We start from the raw sequence: 15,719 nt of genomic DNA on the forward strand, positions 1-15,719 counted from the left end.
ACATAGAAAACCTACAGCACATTTATTCTTCATACAAGCCCTTCGGTCCACAATGCTATACCGAACATGTACTTACTTTAGAAATTACCAAGGGTTACCTATAGCCCACTTGGTTGATACTTTATCTATACCATGTTCCTGCTCTCTCCACACACCAAGTGATGCTTTATATGTCCAAAAGTCCCCTTATTCAACATATTCAACAACCTGTCTTCTAGAGTCCTCTGTGGTACAGAGTTCCAAGCGTTCACCATCCTATGCAGAGTACATTGATTGGCTGGATCACAGCCTGGTACGTAATCACCAATGTCCTTGAACAGAAAATCTTACAAAATGTAGTAGATATGGCCCAGTCCATCACAGGTAAAGCTCTCCCACCACTGAGCACATCTGCACGAAACATTGTCGCAGGAAAACAGCATCCTTCATCAGGAACCCTACCACCCAGGACATGCTCTTTTCTCACTCCTGCTGTTGGGAAGATGGTACAGGGGTCTCAGGGCTCTCCTCCTTCACTTTAGGAACAGTTATTATCCTTCAACCATCAGGCTCTTGAACCAGAGGGGATAACTTCTCTCAACTTCACATTCCCCATCACCAAACTATTTCCACAACCTATGGACTCACTTTCAAGGACTATTCATCTCATGTTCTCAATATTTATTGTTTTTTTTTCTGTTTGTATTTGCACAGTTTGTTGTTTTTTGCGTACTGGTGAAACACCGAAGTTGGTGCAGTCTTTCATTGATTCTATTATGGTTATAATTCTATTATGGATTTATTGAGTATGCCTGCACGAAAATGAATCTCAGGGTTGTATATGGTGACATATATGCACTTTGAAAATAAATTCACTTTGAACTTTGAAGTAAGTAGTTAAAATTGTTTGACTTTTAGAGAAATAAGTTTACGTGAAGAATAATAAATAGTGGAAAATTACCAGCAGACAATGGTCAGGATAAGTGATCAGTTAACATTTCCTAAGAAATCGAGCCGCTGGATGCCCATTAAAGATTATAATTGTGAACTGCCCTTGATACAGTAGTTATGGATCAGTGATGTGAAGATGCAGAAATCTAGTTTGAGGGTGATAGTTGTGATTAAGGATAAATGAGTTTGACAAATGGTAGAGAATAGGTTGATAGTTTCATTAAATGATTGCAGAAATCTGAGCAATATGTTCCTCTTGGCATATTTATACTGCTAAATAAAAAAATCTTAGAAACTATTGGAGCTATATCAAATATTATTTACTTCAACTTTATTTAAATCCCTCTTCACACATAAGTAAGTAAAAATGTTGTGCATTGCCCAGGTGCATGCCAATTTGGCCAGCCTTATCACTCAAGTCTATCCAACAGATTGGCTGGGTCTGGCTTTCAAAAAGCAGGAAAGGGAGGATGAGCTGAAATTCCCCTTTTTTTTTCTTCAGTGTGTAACAATCAGCCATCCATAGCTGCTCATAAACTGAATGACTTGCAGCTCTGATTCATCTCTTTACTACAGGCCTGGATTCATATAATGACTGAGATTTCCACTATCAAAGGACAGGAGTGAACCTGTCTTTGTTTTACATCAATATCCTAGATTCACAGTCACCGTCACTGATATTTGCTTAGAAATTGATTTCTGGTTTGTAGTACTGATCCTTAGCAAATTATCCTCTGTGTTTAAAATTCAGTTCATTGGCTTCAAAGCTAAATATTTTGGTGACATTATAATGCATCGATGTAACCATACAGTCTACTGGTTGGTAACAATCCAGATATACACTAATTCTTGGTAACTAGCCTCTTATTTATAATCTACTTAATTAAATGCTGCTGATGTTATTATGGGATTACTTTTGGCTCATATCGCTGGACTTTACATCCACACATCTATTTAATCGTATAAATAATAATAAAAAATTATATTTATTAGTCTAGTAACATAAGCACAATGTTACTTCATTGTCTGTATAACTCTAGAGTGGCTGCAGTCCATCTCGAGGCATGAAACTACTGAAATTGATTCTGGAGGAACTTAAAAGGATAGACGTCCTCCTTTAACTAATGAACTTTAAATGGAAATGTGTTAATATATTATCGGCTTGGGCTTATCTTATTTTTTAAGTACATTTAACATATTGCCAGAACTTATTTAGAAATATTGGCCATTCTACATCTAACTGATGCCATTCATCAGGAGATTTAAGTCACATATGTTCCAAACATTCTGATTAAACACTCAGTTACACTGGGGACCAAACCACAAAACCGACGTTACAACAGCTTGTCCATTGAATGGAGAGGAATGGTTGTGAGGGAGAAGGGTACACCTTAGACACACAATTTCATTGCTATGTTTTCATTTGCTGTCATGTTTTCAACTATTTAAGATATTTTGAATGTCTAGGAGACATTCAGGCTCTTAATTAAAATATTTTCTGAATAGAATATTCTGGTATCTAGATTATTATGATTATATTTCCTTCTCTGTCAAGGTAGCAAGAAATAAGCTGGAGTCTGGAAGGTAGGACAGAAATCCATAGCAGAAATAAATTCTGTAAAAAAATTGGGCTTGGCAGCTCAGATTTATTGGAGATCCAATACCAACATAGAACACCTGGAGACAAATGGATATCCTATCTTTCTGCCTCACCTCTAGTTTGGCAAAGATATAAGAGATTCTGCAGATGAAGGAAATCTTGAGCAACACACACAAAATGCTGGAGTAACTCAGCAGGTCAGGCAGCATCAGTGGAGGGAAGTAAACAGTTGAGACCCATAATAGGATGAATGGTCATCAGATTAAGGGTCTCAGGCTGAAATGTCACCTGTTTATTTCCCTCTGTAAATGCTGCCTGATCTGCTAAGTTCCTCTAGTGTTTTTTGTGTGTTACTCTAGTTGTTTGCTCCCTGGTCCTGTAAGTATGAGCTTCCAGTACTATATATCTGGGTGATATAAGTAACACAGTTGAATAATTAGCAGTATATTCATGCTGTGAGACATGGATGTAAGCTCACTTCAGACTGATGGCTTTTCACTGGCTATACGATATATGTCAACTGCATTTTGAAAGCTGTCTAAGAAACTTCTGGCTAGATTTTTAAATATTAACATTGCTATATTCTTCAGAGTTCTGTCAAGAACTGTTTCCATGTTACCACTATTATTCAAAAGGTGCCAAACTAATCCCACTGTAGAGAGATCGAAGAAGTTGAATGGCGCATGTTGCAAACCATTCTTATGCAGTAATAACGAAGAGCTGAACTGGCATTCATAAATTGATTCAACACTACACAATTGTTTATGAGGACATCTAAACAGCTCAATCAAACTGCTGCCTTCTGTTCCTTGCTAAACATCTATTATTCTCTAAATCCTGTTGCAAATAATCTAAATCACTTGGTTCAGAACCGGGATGACATTTTTATGGAACTATTTTGAAGCAGTTTGCAATTAAATCCTTCAGACACCTACTATATGGTGTCTGCCATCTCCACTAGAACTTCATTTGAGTATAAAAGCAAAAAATGCTGAAGATACTCAACAGGTCCAGCTCCATTTGTCAGAAGAGAAACAAAGTTAATATTTCAAGTTGAAGACATTTCATTAAAACTGGGAAGGAGGCTAAAGAAAAGGAGACAGAAGAGACTGTGAATGCAGAAATCTGGAGCAAAGAAAAAGCAACTGCTGGAAGAACTCAATGGGTCAGGCAGCATCTGTGGAGAGAAGGGGATAATCAAATTTTCAGGCTGTGATCCTGTGTAAGGCAGGGTCTGGACCTGAAACATTGACTGTCCCTTTGCCTCCATAGTTCCTACTTTACTCACTGAGTTCCTCCAGCGGCTAATCATTTCCAGGAGAGAATAGAAGCCTGTAAAGCTGCAAAGAGGATGGAAGAAGGCGGGATGTCGGACAGTGTAAAACTTTGCAGATAAGCTAGTCAAAGAGTCGATAGGAGCAGTGTGAGAGAGTGTGAGAGAACATAGACAAAAGAACGTAGGAATTGCAAAATGCAGAGCAGGAGGACATGCTTGTCAGGTCAGACAGAGCACGCCCCTCACTCTCAGATTGGTAAAAAGGAGTAAAAAAATCAATCTAAGTCAACATCACAGATGAACTGAAAAAGGCAGAGAAATCAAGCTGCCTGTAATTAGAGAATTCAATATAAAGTGCAGAAGGCTGCAATGTGGCCAGTTTTGTTTTTCCATATTTTGTTTCTTCTGGGAGTGAAGGATATTCCCTGCCTGACCTGCTGAGCATGGTTTCCTGCTTTGCATTTTGCAGTTCCTACATTTGTCTATACACATGACTGTGCGGCTAGGCATAGCTCAAATACCATCCATAAATTTGCTGATTATACAACGATTGTTGGTAGAATCTCAGGTGGTGGCGAGAGGGCACACAGGAGTGAGATATGCCAACGAGTGGAATGGTGCCGTAGCAACAACCTGGCACTAAACATCAGTAAGACGAAAGAACTGATTGTGGACTTCAGGAAGGGTAAGACAAAGGAACGCATTGCAATCCTCATAGAGGGATCAGAAGTGGAGAGAGTGAGCAGCTTCAAGCTCCTGGGTTTCAAGATCTCTGAGGACCTAACCTGGTCCCAACATATAGATGCAGTTATAAAGAAGGCAAGACAGTGATTATACTTCATTAGGAGTTTGAAGAGATTTGGTATTGTAACAAAAACACGCAAAAACGTCCATAAATGTACAGTGGAGAGCATTCTGACAGGCTGCATCACAGTCTGGTATGGGGGTTGGGGGGGGGGCTACTGCACAATACCGAAAGTAACTGCAGAGGGTTGTAAATTTAGTCAGCTCCATCTTGGGTACTAGCCTATAAAGTACCCAGGACATCTTTAGGGAGTGGTGTCTCAGAAAGCCAGCATCCATTATTAAGGACCCCCAGCACCCAGTGCATGCCATTTTCTCACTGTTACCATCAGGTAGGAGGTACAGAAGCCTGAAGGCACACACTCAGCGATTCAGGAACAGCTTCTTCCCCTCTGCTATCTGATTCCTAAATGGACATTGAACTCGTGAACACTACCTCACTTTTTCAGTATATATTATTTCTGTTTTTGCATGAGTTTCAATCTATTCAATATACAATAATGTAATTGATTTACTTATTTATTTATTATTTTTTCTTCTATATTATGTATTGCATTGAACTGCTGCTGCTAAGTTAACAAATTTCACAACACATGGCGGTGATAATAAATCTGATTCTGATTTTGTTGACAATATTTTTTTGGCTGTGTTCCCTCCCTGACACTGTTCCCATTCACCCACTGACCAGATAAACATTGATTACCTTATCTCCATAATAATTCCAGATTTGCCTTGTTGTGGACACCCCACCTTCAGTCAATTCACTTTATTTTCCGCGAGGAACTTCATTTGTGCAGTGCCAGGAACTGAAGATACACAGCACCACACTACATAGAGTTAAACATAACATGAAATACTCACAATAGATAATAAATACTAAAAATTAATGTATGTGATTTAAAATACAAATAAACAAATAAACACAATAAAACTGACTGTTTATACTGTCAGAGGTGCTTTGCATACGAGATATTCAAACTTGGGTGTTGAGGAGGCAAATGGAGAAGGCAGAAAACTGCAGCTTATCAACACACACGAAGTGCTGGAAGAACACAACCAGTCAGGTAACATCGATGGAAATGAACAAAGTGTCAATTGTCAGTGTTCCGGTCCGAGACTGTTCATCAGGCTCACAAAAATGTGGCATCTGTCATTAAGGACCTCCATCACCCAGGACCTGCCCTCTTCTCATTGCTACCCATCAAGGAGGAGGTACAGGGGCCTGAAGACACACTCAACGTTTCAGGAACAGCTTCTTCCCCTCCGCCATCTGATTTTTGAACCCCTGTACACTAACTCACCTTTTTATTCTGCTCTCTTTTTACACTACTGATTTAATTCAATATATATAATTTCTTATCGTAATTTATAGTTCTTTATGCCACAAAACAGCATATTTCATGAAATATGCTAGTGTTATTAAGCCTGATTCTGATTCTGAGTTACAGCTTATCAAATTCCTTTTGTCTCCTTTTCCCTCTGACAAATAGCCTTCAGTCCAAAATATTACCTCCGTTTCTCTTCCCACAGCATGTGGCCTGACCCGAACCTGCTGAGAGTTTACTGCATTTTCTGATTTTCAGCACCTGCAGCTTTTTTTTGATTTCTCAAACTTAATTTAGTTATTTTGTTCTTTATTTATTTAGCGATATAGGGCAGAACAGGCCCTCCCGGTCCAGTGAGCACACCACCCAGCATCTCACCTACTTAAACCTAACCTAATCATAGTCAATTTACCTACTAACCGGTCTGTCGTTGGACTCTGGGAAGAAACTGGAGCACCCAGAGGAAGCACATGAGTTTCATGGGCAGATCGTACAAACACCTTACAGACAGTGCTTGAGTTGAACTCTGAACTCCAGAAAACTGTAATAACATCGCAATAACTGGTACGTTACTATGGCGCCCAAATTCCAGTGTTGCTTTAATACTTGGAAGGGCTAAACTAAAAGAGGAAAAGAAATTGTGTTTGCTAGAAAATCGCACAACGCAAGAGAATATGCAGATACCGGAAATCCAGAGCAATACACATGAAAATTAGGAGGAATTCAACAGGTCAGGCAGCGTCTTTGTAGAGGAATGAACATTTGACATTTGAGGGCGAGACCCTTCTCCAGGACAGGAAAAGAAGGGGGAAGAATCAAGAATAAGAAGGTGGGGTGGGGCATGGGGTGCAAGCTGGCAGGTGATAAGTGAAGCCAGGAGAGGGGGGAAGGTGGATGTGTGGAGAAGAGGGGAAGAAGTGAGAAGATGGGAGGTGGAAGAGGTAGAAGGTTGAAGAAGAAAGGATCTGATAGGAGTGAAGAGTAGGCCATGGAGAAAGGGAAGGAGGAGGGGCAGCAGAAGGAGTTGATGAGCAGGTGAGGAGAAGAGAAGGGATAACAGGGGAGCCAGAATGAGAAAATGAAGAAGAAAGGGGACACCAGATGTGAGAGAGATTAATGTTCAGGTTGGCAAATAAACAGACGGAATATGAGGAGTTGCTCCTCCACCCTGAGCGATGCTGCATTGTGGCAGTAGAGAGCTGATATGTTGGAATGAGAATGGGGAGAAAATCAAAATAGATAGCCACTGGGAAAGCCTGCCTGTTGTGGGGGATGGAGTGAAGATGCTCAATGGAACTTCCATGCAGCAGTATCTGTCCTCTCCACAATGTTTATTGGCATTCCGCTCTCTTAACATCACCTGAATTTCTCAGGGGTACTTCTCATACTGAATACTGGGAAAAGGTGATCATAATAGTCTTTGGAGTTCTTGGTAAGTTGTAAGCCTACCACTGTCACCCTTCCCCAACACAGAGCCAGCAGTTTGTTTCTGTCTTGCCAATATGGAAGACTATTGCCCTAAGCTGCATTACTAAATTATCATTCCTCCAGTTCTGTTAGTGCATAGGACATGGAACAGAATAGCACAGGAACCGACCTTCCTCCGACAATGGCATGCAGGACTCATTAATTAGTAATCAAATGCCAACTAAATGAATCCCTTCTGCCTGCACAATTCTACTTTTTACCAATCACCTTCATCGCTTCCTTGAACTTAATCAAATTAGTAACACGTGACCTTCCCTGCACAAAGACATGCTGCTGTTCTTAATCAGGCAAGGATTTCCCAAAACCTCATAAGTCAAAGTTATGTCCAGTTTATTGACATTTATAACTGATGGGGGTGGGGAGCCTTGCAATCCTCAGTCTCCTTAGAAAGTGTCGATGCTACTGTGCCCTTTTGACTAGTGAGGAGGTGTGGGTCCATGTTAGATTGTCTTAAATTCCAAGGTTCCCTTACTTTGCTATCCTTGTGCTTCCTTCTTATTGGAACATACCTGACTTGTACTTTGTACTGTTGGTCTTCAAGCACCATCCACGTGTCAGATTTGGACTTGCCCAAAAACAACCATTCCCAATTAATTTTCACTATTTCCTGCCTAATACTGTCATATTTTCCGCGCTCCAATTTAATACTTTTATGCAAGTTTCACACATATGCTTATCTATAGCTATCTTAAAACTTAACAAGTAGTGATTACTGTTCCTTAACTGTTCTCCCACTGAAAGATCAGTCACCTGTCCAGGATCATTACCTTACAACAGGTCCACTTTTGGACTATCTACATAAAGTTCTACACACTGATATCAATCTACATCCAGTTCTGCATATTTTGGATAAGAGACTTATGCCTACTCTTCTTGTCCCAGTCTTCTGCCAGAGAGATGCAGAATGAAAGGGGTCCTCCTACCTTCCCCTCATCCCACTCCACAGACCACCAACCCTCTAACAACAGGGACAACTTCCCCACTTGGACCAATAAAAAGTTAATATTATGATCATACTATAATATCTGTCCTGTCTCATCCCTCCCTCACTGCAATTCTCTCAGTCTCCACATTCATCTTGAACTAATACTAAAAGATCACTTGGGTTGTCGGTCAAATAAATATCTTCGGTCACAATTCTGTCACTAAAATTGTTGGTAATAAATTATACATTGCTTTTGAGAGCAAATTGCCAACTGGAGTTAATTTGTCAGACCCAAAGCTAATCAGTAATTATAGGTTTCAGTTCTAGTGATTCCTTTTATATTGATACTCTTGGTGCCTTTGGCAAAATACTTCATGTCTTATCAAAATGCGACTGTTAAAGAAAAATTGGGAGATATATTTTTGATCCTCCATTTAAAATTCAATTTATGTTCAGGATCCTCATCGCTGAGTCCTCCTTCAACAGAACAGAGTTTTCATTTTGGGCCACCAGTGGTAAGCTAGTCATTAACTACTAATTAATTTTCAACTGTGCCCAAAATAAGTGGTTTCATTGCTTGTTTCCACTCAAATGCAATTGCATTATCACTGGATACAATTTCCACTGCAAACTAGTGTTCCTGGTTATTGTTTTAGAATATAATTTCTGCAAAACAAAAATTCACTTTATATTAAGTGTATTATCTTGGTGTAGTTTGGTTAATATAGCTAAAATGTGTTTATCAAAAAATGTTCAGACATCTCTGAATGGAAGCTGAATTAAATAACTGAAAATGACTTTATGACATTATACAGAATTAGTTGCATGTTATGAGTTTACAACAGTCAGATTCTGAGAGCAGGTAAAAATAAAATAATACTCAGTTGTTTTTTTAATAAATATGTGCCCAAGAAAAATCAGTTTATCCTTTCTAGGCACTATGACAAAGCAAAGGTGTGAGGAATTAGCTGAAATTCATTAGTTACATCTGGGAATTTGGCCAGTGCTATAATTCGCAAGCCAGTTTATTTTTCAAACTACCACAAAACATTTTGTAAACTAATTAGCAATTTTCACTGAATTTCATCAAAGATTTCTGGTATTTTGGGTCAGTGAGAAATCAGTATAATCTGCTGGAATTTTGGATGTTTTACACCTAATTAAGAGAGGTGTAACCAAACCCATTTGGATTCCAGTGATCCTACTGGGACTGTCCAAGAAAGAGAAATAACTGCACCAATGATGTTTAAGCTTTTTTTTTACATAGAAACATAGAAAACAGGTGCAAGAGTAGGCCATTCGGCCCTTCAAGCCTGCACCGCCATTCAGTATGATCATGGCTGATCATCCAGCTCAGAACCTTGTACCTGCTTTCTCTCCATACCCCCTGATCCCTTTAGTCACAAGGGCCATATCTAACTCCCTCTTAAATATAGCCAATGAACTGGCTTCAACTGTTTCCTGTGGCAGAGAATTCCACGGATTCACCACTCTCTGTGTGATGAAGTTTTTCCTCATCTCAGTCCTAAAAGGCTTCCCCTTTATCCTTAAACTGTAACCCCTCACTCTGGACTTCCCCAGCATCAGGAACAATCTTCCTGCATCTAGCCTGTCCAATCCCTTTAGAATTTTATACGTTCAATAAGATCCCCCCTCAATCTTCTAAATTCTAGCAAGTATAAGCCTAGTCAATCCAGTCTTTCTTCATATGAAAGTCCTGCCATCCCAGGAATCAATCTGGTGAACCTTCTTTGTACTCCCTCTATGGCAAGAATGTCTTTCCTCAGATTAGGGGCCAAAACTGCACACAATACTCCAGGTGTGCTCTCACCAAGGCCTTGTACAACTAGTCATAGTCATACTTTATTGATCCCGGGGGAAATTGGTTTTTGTTACAGTTGCACCATAAATAATAAATAGTAATAGAACCATAAATAGTTAAATAGTAATATGTAAATTATGAAATAAGTCCAGGACCAGCCTATTGGCTCAGGGTGTCTGACCCTCCAAGGGAGGAGTTGTAAAGTTTGATAGCCACAGGCAGGAATGACTTCCTATGACGCTCTGTGCTGCATCTCAGTGGAATGAGTCTCTGGCTGAATGTACTCCTGTGCCCACCCAATACATTATGTAGTGGATGGGAAACATTGACCAAGATGGCATGCAACTTAGGTAGCATCCTCTTTTCAGACACCACCGTGAGAGAGTCTGGTTCCATCCCCACAACATCACTGGCCTTACGGATGAGTTTGTTGATTCTGTTGGTGTCTGCTACCCTCAGCCTGCTGCCCCAGCACACAACAGCAAACATGATAGCACTGGCCACCACAGACTCGTAGAACATCCTCAGCATCATCTGGCAGATGTTAAAGGACCTCAGTCTCCTCAGGAAATAGAGACGGCTCTGACCCTTCTTGTAGACAGCCTCAGTGTTCTTTGACCAGTCCAATTTATTGTCAATTCGTATCCCCAGGTACTTGTAATCCTCCACCATGTCCACACTGACCCCCTGGATGGAAACAGGGGTCACCGGTACCTTAGCTCTCCTCAGGTCTACCAGCAGCTCCTTAGTCTTTTTCACATTAAGCTGCAGATAATTCTGCTCACACCATGTGACATAGTTTCCTACAGTAGCCCTGTACTCAGCTTCATTTCCCTTGCTAATGCATCCAACTATGGCAGAGTCATCCGAAAACTTCTGAAGATGACAAGACTCTGTGCAGTAGTTGAAGTCCGAGGTGTAAGTGTGAAGAGAAAGGGAGACAAGACAGTCCCCTGTGGAGCCCCAGTGTTGCTGATCACTCCGTCGGACACACAGTGTTGCAAGCACATGTACTGTGGTCTGCCAGTCAGGTTATCAAGAATCCATGACACCAGGGAAGCATCCACCTGCATCGCTGTCAGCTTCTCCCCCAGCAGAGCAGGGTGGATGGTGTTGAACGCACCGGAGAAGTCAAAAGGCATGACCCTCACAGTGCTCGCTGGCTTGTCCAGGTGGGCGTAGACACTGTTCAGCAGGTAGATGATGGCATCCTCAACTCCTATTTGGGGTTGGCAGTAGAACCTCCCTGCTCCCATACTCGAATCCTCTTGCTATGAATGCCAGCATACCATTCGCCTTTTTCACCGCCTGCTGTACCTGCATGCCCACTTTCAATGACTGGTGTACAATAACACCCAGGTCTCGTCGCACCTCCCCTTTTCCTAATCGGCCACCATACAGATAATAATCTGTTTTCCTGTTCTTGCCACCAAAGTGGATAACTTCACATTTATCCACATTAAATTCCATCTGCCATGAATTTGCCCACTCACCTAACCTATCCAAGTCACCCTGCATCCTCTTAGCATCCTCCTCACAGCTAACACTGCTGCCCAGCTTCGTGTCATCCGCAGACTTGGAGATGCTATATTTAATTCCGTCGTCTGAGTCATTAATATATATTGTAAACCACTGGGGTCCCAGCACTGAGTCTTGCAGTACCTCACTAGTCACTGCCTGCCATTCTGAAAAGGTCCCGTTTATTCCCACTCTCTGCTTCCTGTCGGCCATCCAATTCTCTATCCACATCAATACCGTACCCCCAATACCATGTTCTTTAAGTTTGCACACTAATCTCCTGTGTGGGACCTTGTCAAAAGCCTTTTGAAAATCCAAATATACCACATCCACAGGTTCTCCCCTATCCACTCTACTAGTTACATCCTCAAAAAATTCTATGAGATTCCTCAGACATGATTTTCCTTTCACAAATCCATGCTGACTTTGTCCGATGATTTCGCTGCTTTCCAAATGTGCTATTATCACATCTTTGATAACTGACTCTAGCATTTTCCCCACCACCGATGTCAGGTTAACCGGTCTATAATTCCCCGGTTTCTCTCTCCCTCCTTTTTTAAAAAGCAGCGTTACATTAGCCACCCTCCAATCCTCAGGAACTAATCCAGAATCTGAGGAGTTTTGAAAAATTATCACTAATGCATTCACTATTTCTTGGGCTACTTCCTTAAGCACTCTGGGATTCTTTTAAGCACTCTTAAGCACTCTTTTCTTATATTATTAACTGTTTCACCAATTATTTCTAGGCTGAGAGTAATTAGTTAGTTATAGTTACAAGTGAGAACTGGAGCAACATTTCCAAAAATATGAGACTGACCTACATAAACAGAAAGGCCAATATTCCAAGGCACTAATGGTAATAATACCAGAATCAGGTGTGTTATCACTAACTCACATCGTGAAATGTGTTGCTTTACAGCAGGAGTACAGTGTAATATATAAAATTTGTGAGAAATCGTAATAAGAAATATATATGAAAGAGCTAAGTACTAAAAGAGAGCAAAATGGTGAGGTGACGATGATGATGATGATGTTTTCATGGGTACATTGTCCATTCAGAGATCTAAAGGTGGTGGAAGAGAATCCGTTTGTTGAGTATGTGTCTTTAAGCTCCTTTACCTCCTGTCTGATGGAAGCAATGGGAAGAGGACATGTCCTAGGTGGTGGGTGTACTTAATGATGGATGCTGGTTTTTTGAGGCATCACCTTATGAAGTTGCCCTCAATGGTGGGGCGGCTAGTGCCCATGATAGAAATGCTGAGCCTACAACCTTCTGCAGCTTTATCCACTCTGTACAGTAGCCCATCCATACCAGATGGTGATGCGACCAGCTACAATGCTCTTACCATGACATCTCTTGAAATGTTCTAAAGTATTTGCTGACATGCCAAATCTCCTCAAGCTCCTAATGAAAATATAGCCACTGCTGTGCCCTCTTTGTAATTGCATCAATACGTTGGGCCCAGAAATTAATACCGCTATTAGCCTTCTAGTGTATGCAGTTTCAGGGAGCAGCCAAACAAACTTTATTACCTCAAAGCAAAGATGGAGATATGTACTATTTTTAATGCAGTTTTCCAAGCACAATTCTACTTTTGAAATTCCATTTGCAGAAACAAAGATAAGCACTCTAAATTTAATGCACACATTACACATTTGACCCTTTAGTTCCTCTTCAGGTAAATAGAGCAATCACAAGGCAGTAAAATCTTTAAAATATTAATTTCTATTGCAGTGTATGAATGAGTAAATAAACTTTTTTTGTTTCTTCCCCCAGCTAACATACTCACAGTGATCATCCTCTCTCGCTTGGTAGCTCGGAGACAGAAGTCCTCCTACAATTATCTCCTGGCTCTGGCTGCTGCTGACATATTCATCCTTTTCTTCATTGTCTTTCTTGATTTTCTGCTCGAAGACTTCATTCTCGGCCAGCAGATGCCTCAAGTTCTGGATAAGATCATCGGAGTCCTGGAGTTCTCTGCTAATCACACATCTATCTGGATAACGGTTCCTTTAACCATTGACAGATATATTGCTGTATGTCATCCACTTAAGTATCATACAGTGTCTTATCCTGCACGCACCCGGAAAGTTATAATGAGTGTCTATGTCACATGTTTTTTGACCAGTATTCCATATTACTGGTGGCCAAATATTTGGACTGAAAACTATACAAGTACTTCCATGCATCAAATTCTGATTTGGGTTCATTGTTTTACCGTATACCTGATCCCATGCTCCATATTCTTTGTTCTGAATTCAATCATTATCCACAAACTGAAAAGGAAAAGCAACTTTCGCATGCGAGGCTACTCCACAGGGAAGACAACAGCTATTTTGCTCACTATAACAACCATTTTTGCAATACTCTGGGCCCCAAGAATGGTGATGATTCTCTACCACCTCTACGTTTTGCCTATAAACAATGGATGGTTGGTGCACATAGTATCAGACATAGCCAACATGCTTGCTTTCCTGAATACAGCCATCAATTTCTTCCTATATTGCTTCATCAGTAAACGTTTCCGCACAATGGCAGCTGGAACACTAAAGGCCTTCATTAAGTGCCAGAAACAGCCGGTGCAATTTTATACAAACCATAATTTCTCAATCACCAGCAGTCCATGGATCTCACCTGCCAACTCCCATTGCATTAAGATGCTTGTATACCAATATGATAAGGATGGAAAGCCTCTGAAGATATCTCCATGAGCTGAAAGGTTGCTGTCTAAGTGGGAAACTAATCTGAATTGTTGGTTGAAGATCACAGTATTCAATCATTTAACATTCAAATGATTGCATAGTTTAATGTCAACTTCTACCTCTTCCACCATTATAACACAACTTGGTGCACCTTTGAGCTATTAACAACTTCTACACATTTGGCATTAATAGCAACTTCTCCAAGAGCAAATTTGCATTGACAGGAAGTCACTGTGAGATCTTTGCATGAATAACAGAGCAAAAAAGAAATGTGTGGAAGAGGTAGCAAAAATACTTGCGAACTAATAACAGACTGCATAACCTTACTTAGATTGTAATTTACAAACATATACCAAAAGATTGTATGCTATGTATTCTCTAGAGATGCTAAGGATTTTATAGTACAATTTAAACTGATGAAATTTGTCAAGATCTACAGTGCAGATATAGGAGAATGCTTTCTGCTAATGTATTACATAGTCAATTTATTATGTTATTTGAATTGTTTAGGGATGCACTCAGGTGAAATATTTGAGTAAATTTAAAAGTGTTGCCTGGTCTGTTTTAATTTGAGTTTTTAAATATGTATTTTCTGCAAATTCGGAGAAATTTGCTTTAACAATGAATTATATAAAGGGATGTCGCAGAGCCACTTACAATTTGTGTTCTGAAAGGTTAAGCAAATTAGTAACAGTTGACAGCTGCTCATGGAGCAGTGCACAGCAATTTATTGTAATCTATTGTTTTACAAAGACAAAGATTCATTTTCAGAGAATGTATTTTAACAGTTGTGTCGACATTCTAGATAGAGGCAAAGAGTTTGTCTTTGATTGTTTATCCTGAATACAGGAGTTTATTGAACTTTTCGTAACAATCAATTAGAAACAGTTTGTCAGCAAACACCAGTTGCACTTTGAAAACTTGAGACGTGATTGATCTGTTAGCAGCACTTCAGACGTTTACTGAAGTACAGATTTTGTAATCGTGTTATTTACAAAATTGTGAAGTATAATATTTGTGCTCATTTTATAATTAGAAAATAAAAGAGCTCAATGGTAGTTCCAGTCTGCTGCAACACTCTCATCTGTATTCCATTTACATAATAATCCAGTAATCTTATTTTTAAAAGGTTGAAATAGTGCAGAATGGGTACAGGATTTAGTTCTGCACATGTTGAAAAGATTGTATATTCTCTCCCGTACTCACAACGTCCATAAAATGAGAATAAGACTTTAAATACTTGTTTGTAACAAAGTAAATAATAGTTGTAATGTGAATGCACTGTGATCGTTGAACACTATTATTCTTGCTTATGACAATTTGCACAA

At 39.9% G+C, this 15,719-nt stretch overlaps 1 protein-coding gene across 1 annotated transcript in view; it reads left to right on the top strand.

Annotated features, from left to right (window-relative positions):
- The window catches only part of gpr139 (G protein-coupled receptor 139), a 71,817-nt gene extending 57,417 nt beyond the window's left edge, over window positions 1-14,400 (top strand). The window contains exon 2 of the mRNA XM_072269521.1: window positions 13,466-14,400. Coding sequence (XP_072125622.1) covers window positions 13,466-14,400 — 935 coding nt within the window. The remainder of the gene's footprint in view (window positions 1-13,465) is intronic.
- The last annotated feature ends 1,319 nt before the right edge of the window (window positions 14,401-15,719 follow it).

Source organism: Mobula birostris, chromosome 9 (assembly GCF_030028105.1).
Source record: "Mobula birostris isolate sMobBir1 chromosome 9, sMobBir1.hap1, whole genome shotgun sequence".
In the NCBI taxonomy this organism is placed as follows: Eukaryota; Metazoa; Chordata; class Chondrichthyes; order Myliobatiformes; family Myliobatidae; genus Mobula; species Mobula birostris.